The following is a 6,595-nucleotide window of genomic DNA, read 5'->3' as shown; positions in this document are numbered from 1 at the left end:
TATTAAGCATGCCAATCTTAGTTTTGTAATAAACAATGCATACATTTAAAAAATAAAATCCAGATGAAGAAACTTTACTGAAACCGGTTTATTTACAGATCGAAAAAAGTAAACACATTTATTCCAATTTTACTTCCCACTGCCACCTGTTGTTCATATTCAGTACTGTACATATAAAGAAAACAATCGCAGTCCTGATTGATCAATATGCCTCTCTCTGGAAATCAAATGTAAGCTTATTTTAATAATAAAAAATAAAAATAAAAAACTTGACAGAGTATAAATGTTTAAGGGCCCATCATGGAGGGTTCACCCAGGACTAACATCTAATAGTTAGCTTGTATACTCATTTCCACTATGTGTTGGGTTAAAATGAGTTTTATTTAGGTATTTGTCCGGTGTCGTCTGATTCCAGCTTTAGCAATGCTCGTAAGGATGAGAAGGAAGATGCCCAGAGTCCAAATGATTCCCAATGGAAGCGTCAATGCGAGAAGATCTAAAATGAGACCATCCATTTGTTTCAAACATGATTAAAAAAAGCATTGGTATCTTAATGTTAAACGCCATATATAAACATACTTATTGTGGGTCTGGTAACTGGTAGCTCTTGTCTGATCGGGCCATAAGACAGTAGGCCTTGAGCCTGCTCATCCATAACCTCTCTTTTGGATATAGTTTTACATTCCTAAAAATAATTCAGGTCAGGTTAAAAGTGGAAAAATGTGACAGTCCAAAATCTAGCAGGTTAAGAAAAGGCTTACAGGAATGCAGGACCGTCCATCCTCAGGTGTGCAGAGATGCACAGTGCAGTGCAGGTAGAAACTGTGGGGCTCGCGTACAAAATGAAACATGTCAAACGAGTAACGGACAGTCGACCCCTCACCGTTTCTTCCTGCAGGATGGAGCGTTCCATTACCAAATGAAATAGTTTTGTCATTTGCACACCTTAAAGACAAACAGGAAAATGTCAAGGAATATTCGGAAGGGTAAAATGTTATTTGGCAGTTCTTGCAACTTAATCATGAGAAAACTTAACTCTTACAGCAGTGATTTTTTCCAAAAATCATGCAACGCTTTTTCGAAATTTGTATCGAAACATGCATGAAGGCAAGTGGTGCTCATTGCATAGCCAAATGACATCCAGCCACACTTCCCTTGAAGTCAAAGATTGAGCTTGATCTAGTCCAGCTCCACTTCTGTGGATCTAATGGATGGAAGCATAGAAATCCATAATAAAGGCTAGATGTCTTACGGCAGTCACCATGGTGATCACCGGCGGCCATCTTGTCACAGGGAAGCTTTCTGTTGGGCTCTGTGGAACCTGATGTAAGGTGAGTGATCTTTACGAACATAAACACTCTTATCTCGCTGAAATCTTGACGGATTTACAAATGGTTTGGTTTCTTACAAACGTTATTAACATGGCTACAAATCTGGATGTTTTAACACGTTGAAATTGCAGCTTTTCGTTTTGATAAATGACTTAATCGTGCAGCTTGTGTATCACTGCTAACTTAGGCGAACGTTATCAAGGCTGAGACCACAATCGAGCTGTTCAATTATATAGGTTTTATTGACACCAATAACGATTTTATGACAACCAATCTTTTGTCTAGTTAAAATGAACTTAGTTTGCATGTTTTTTTTTTTAAAATACAAATTATTTTATTATAATAGTGATATTCTTATTATAATAGCTAGCTCTGGGGAAAAAATCTAAGCTGTATGTGTGTACACACATATATACATATAATATATAATTTCTCATGTTGTTATTCGGTACACAGATATAGTAGCCTATATATTGATTTAACATAAATACCTTGTGCGTGTATATTCATTGCTCCTATCTGTTCTGTTCAATGTTACTTTCATATTGAAGTCCATGGTTATAATTATTCATAAGTATGTAGTGTCATAACTACATCTCTGACATTTATAACAAACAAAACAGTTTGAAAATCAGTTGAAAATTGAGCAAGTTATGGTTATTTAAAAGTACATGCACCATTAAAACACACTGTTACGAGTGAGCGAGCTGCCTGTGACAAGACGGCCGCCAGTTGCGGACAGCGACCTCCATTGGCCAACAGCGCGCACGGGACATCTAGCCTTTATTATGGATATCTATGGGTGGAAGGATATAGTTATGGGTAAGTTTAGGGTGTGGTTGGACCTTCTAGCTCCACCAATTACACACAAATTACATCCAGACAAGGGGAGCTGGATTTCACGCTCCACCCATGGCTCTGCAGTGAGCAGCCACTCCATGATGGTCCACTCCAAACCTGACCCCTAAACCCAACCATCACCGGGGCAATAAGCAGATTATACAACACCCCTGACAAGCCAGAACCACATCAAGATGTGTACACTCGCTGCAAATTAGATTTCCTGCTGCGAATCTGAGTCTGAATCAGAGTCTGGTTATTGATGCTAATTAGAGACGATTCGTGATAAAAGCTCACCCGTTTGCCAGTAGTGTGTAGGTAAAGCCCGACTTATCATTAGGTTTTGAAGTCTGCGTAGCCCAACACTCATTGACTTTCAGGTGGAAGAAGTCTTCCGGGTCCATCACATGGATCTGCACGTAGATTTTATCCCCGAGCTTAATGGTAGGTGGGCCGGTGAAAGCCTCAGTGTATGTGTGATCTTTGAACAAACTCATCTCCACCATGGCATCCACTTCGTCCACCTTGAACATTCTTTCACTTCAAAAACAATTCAATTGGGTGACTAAACATTCTTTATCAATATAATTTAACATCAGAGCATTACCTAGAGAAAGAGAGGATTGGAAACGCCAGGCTAAGTCTGCGGATGTACGGATAGATGCACTTGTACTCAATCTGCACAACCGGATCTCTCACAATGTTTCCGTAAACAGGTGGGTCAGACATCAGTGTTAAGGAGTAAACAATGTGTGTTATGTTCTTCTGTTAAGAGTAGATACCAATTAGGAATATGTGGTATGTAAATGCTTTTTAAAATGAGAAAAACATGGTTCTTTACCTCAAGAGGTCTACCTCCACAGACAGTGTACTGGTCCATTGGTGTGTGCACTGTGAAATAGGCCGATCCAGAGATCTCCTCTCTATGTGCACGGCAGCTGGCGTTAGTCAAATGAATCGATTCTACTCCCACATTGTAGTATTTGAAGAACTCTTCGTCCACCAGGATGGAAATAAAGTCTTTTCCACACGTCAGATTCATTGTTGCAACTTGAAAAGAAATATGATTCATATTTAAATTTCCCAACAACATGACAAAGAAAACGGTTGGATAAACACCGTCTTAAACTAGTCTTTAAACTTAAACTGGTCTATTAGACTGATCTAAGTTTTTATGTAAACTGACTTAAAATAAGTTATAAGCAGTCTAGAAAAAAAATACTAACTTGTAAGACTAGACTAAGCAGTTTATTCAACAGGTCAAAGGGCCAGATTCACAAAACATGCTTAAGAATAAAAATCTTAAAGCCACAATATGTACTTTTTTACTGCTAGAGGTTGCATATTCTAAACAAAAGGCATAGCTTGATGATGCCTTGATTTCATGGAGCTTTTATTATGCAGCAGATGAGCACTTTCACTTCTTCCGCAGCTCTGTTTTATTATATTAGATACATTATTTGAGTGTGTTCAAAGTTATAATGCTACTCTGTGTGTTCACAAGACAACTATGGGACAATTGTCACACTGCTGTAATCTAGATCGATATTGGGCATGGTAAAACATGGTACTCATGGTAAATCAATAAAATGAGATGATTCGTTTGCTGTCTATGAATGTATCAAACAGTTGCTCATCTGTTGTCTGGCTATCACCAGACCCAAGCTCAATCTTTTAAGGTTGAACATTAGTCTGGTGAGTGTGCCCTGTATTTTCTACTGCACAAGAGGCGTGATCAACGGGCATAGTTCAAATGACTCTGTACGCAATTCGATAGTCCTTTAACCAATCAGAACAATGATCCATCACTTCTTTATCAGTCATTGTGTTAAACCCCGCCATTATAAGCTGTTTTATGATTGGTACCTGCAAAATTGTAACAGAAGCAGGTTAAAAATATGCACGGGCTTCAGGCTGAAATCAAATCACCAGCACATCGGTCTGGGTTTACCCAGTCTAACTCACCTGTCCAAAAAAACATAATATATTAAAGCGTCTTTGGTGTTACCATGGTTTTGACAGTAACGCAGGTATGAGGTCATTGATAGGTGACGCAAGGCCCGTATAAATATCTTATTTCTCTGGAGTCTTGGAAACATTCGGGATAATGCAAGCCTACAAAAGTTAACAAAATATAACATTGTTCTAGTGGTTTTGGGATATTTTAATCCAGAAGTCTTTACAGTTAGGATAACCTCAAGGTAGAGCCAGTCATTTTATACTATATTATATATTTATACTATACTATTAACTATAGTAGGCTAATGGAAATATTTCATAATTTACAATGTTTTATAATTGTTCTTTGGATTAATCAGATGAACATTTTAGGAATTTCTTAATTTTAGGACATTTTTCTAAACCTTTTCACGAATCTAGTTTGGCTACTAACTAAACTCAAAGCTGGGAGATGAGTTTAAGCCAGCAAAAGCAAATCAACTTAAGCAGTCTCTTTCAGCAAGGCTGACTGACTGACTGTCCTTTACCCTGCTCACAGACATCTCCGAAGTAGCCAACTGCACATTTACAATTTCGCCTCCGCAACAAAGTACAGGTGGGCGGGTCAGAACACTGTGATACCTCACAATCACCTGTATGAAAAACAGCTTTAATAAACACTTCACCGAGACACGAAAAGTCCCCATTTACATCACGTTACCTTACCAGATACACTCCCAACAGCACAAAGTAAGGCTGCAAGATGCAGAAACACCTGTGAGGAAAAACAAGAAAAAGAAAAAACTGTTAAAATCTTTCACTCAAACATAGCCTATTTTATTCCACCCCAAATAAAGTTCACAAAAATAGAGTCCACACCTTTGATTTCTGACAGGGTTCCATATTTGTGTCGCAAAATCTTTTTTTTTTTATTTATTTACAGTTATTTTCTTTGATAAGCGTTTGGAAATCAGGTCAATCGTTTTAGAAAATAGCAATTTCAAGATTTTAAGTATATATCTAGTTTATATGTCAAATAGCTCTTGCTGAAGTAAACACGGATTAAATAGGCTACTTCAGAGACAAAGCCCTAAATGAATTTGATGAGTGACACCTGCTGACTAAAAAACAATCGGCGCTTCGCGGACCGATCGTTGTATGACATCAATGTACCGCGAGAGTGATTATAGGAAGAAGGCTCTGGTAGCCTAGAAATATCGAGAAGGGTATTCCTGCACAACCGGAGGCTGCAGTTTCAGGACCCCAGTTCTAAGACCCCAGTTCTAGGACCCTAGATTTTTGTGACAGCACCACCTACCGAATTGAATCACCAAAACACTAATTTAAGATGGACGATGGACACTGATCAGACTGTAAGTACCGATATTCAATCAAGTTTTATTTTATAATGTTTAAACGAAAAACAAAATGTACTAAAGTGAGCTGCTAACTATGAATTAAGAATAAATTCACACGAATTAAGAATTTGTGTGCTAGTTTTATTAGTTACTATGATGTTCTTGATCGTGGCGTGGCCATGATTTATTAAATCCTTTTTGATTTTTAATGACTATAATACATCTAGCCAGCACATTATTAAACTTAAAAAGATGACAAATGCATATTGGTGTGTGTGATTTACCTGTAGCTTACTGTTTTAGTGGGGAAACTTCCTGAATAATCATTGTTTTACCATAGTTAAGAATAAAATATTCTTACATAACTGCGCTGACTGCCTGGTTGCACTACAATATCAGCCTGTCTAAATGATGCATAGTGTTTGACAAGTTTAGCCATTTATACTTTGGCTACGTTCTTATAGTCTGTACTTCTGCTGCGAAGGATTAAAAAGATTAAAATGAATCCTTTAATTAAAAAAATAATAATAATTCTGTATGAATCTTGCACTATTTTTTTTTATTATCATTGGAGCTGGACTGAAAAGACTGGGCATAATATTGCAGTGATTAATAAATGCATATTTAGCTTCTTCAAACAAATACTATTATATTCCATTTTACATATATCATGTTGATTTCATAATGTAACCGAGATGGCAATGGCTTTTGACATGTAGCCTATGTTACCTTTTTTTTTGCTTTTAGGGATTGCCACGCCATCACTGTGGAAATGACTGCGGGATTGTCATGTTAATTTTAGAGTCTCAGTGTTTTTTTAATTTTATTTTTTTTAATTTTAATTTTATTTTATATAAGTATATGCTTATATAGTATCTGTCAATGTCACACATCTTTCAGATGGACATGGCTTTCATTAGAAAGTGGTGGTGTCTTCTTTTGATGGAGCGCTTCCAAATAGAAGGGTATTATAACAATATATATTTGTATTTTCAACACTTGCTGGTTTTTATAAATTGTGCAGTATTTTATTGAATGTATGTTATCATCTACAGTTCATTTTGTGTCATGGCTCATTTATCAAAACTACCATGTTCACCAGATTAGTATAATGACTGTCAGTCATCA

General features: G+C 37.0%; 1 protein-coding gene across 1 annotated transcript; it reads right to left on the bottom strand.

The window, feature by feature from the left end:
- Window positions 1–172: 172 nt before the first annotated feature.
- Window positions 173–5,241, bottom strand: zpd (zona pellucida glycoprotein d). Its single transcript, XM_067436248.1, has 9 exons — window positions 4,989–5,241; window positions 4,836–4,884; window positions 4,658–4,762; window positions 3,013–3,221; window positions 2,779–2,936; window positions 2,469–2,711; window positions 762–945; window positions 580–685; window positions 173–496 (listed from the first exon to the last, which is right to left on the bottom strand). The coding sequence occupies exons 1-9, from the start codon at window positions 5,010–5,012 to the stop codon at window positions 384–386; spliced, it is 1,191 nt and encodes a 396-aa protein (XP_067292349.1). The 5' UTR covers window positions 5,013–5,241; the 3' UTR covers window positions 173–383.
- Window positions 5,242–6,595: the final 1,354 nt, after the last annotated feature.

The sequence above is a fragment of the Pseudorasbora parva genome, chromosome 25, assembly GCF_024679245.1.
Source record: "Pseudorasbora parva isolate DD20220531a chromosome 25, ASM2467924v1, whole genome shotgun sequence".
Lineage (NCBI taxonomy): Eukaryota > Metazoa > Chordata > Actinopteri > Cypriniformes > Gobionidae > Pseudorasbora > Pseudorasbora parva.
This window is presented reverse-complemented; position numbering and strand designations above follow the sequence as displayed.

What these genes read in the sequence shown, in the direction of transcription:
- zpd (XM_067436248.1), bottom strand. Translation starts at nt 5,012, where the DNA reads ATGGAACCCTGTCAGAAATCAAAG. An exon ending in CGGAGATGTCTGTGAGCAGG is followed by an intron (nt 3,222 to 4,657) that starts GTAAAGGACAGT and finishes TTTCTTTTCAAG; the next exon opens with TTGCAACAATGAATCTGACG. An exon ending in TACACACTACTGGCAAACGG is followed by an intron (nt 946 to 2,468) that starts GTGAGCTTTTAT and finishes TTTGTCTTTAAG; the next exon opens with GTGTGCAAATGACAAAACTA.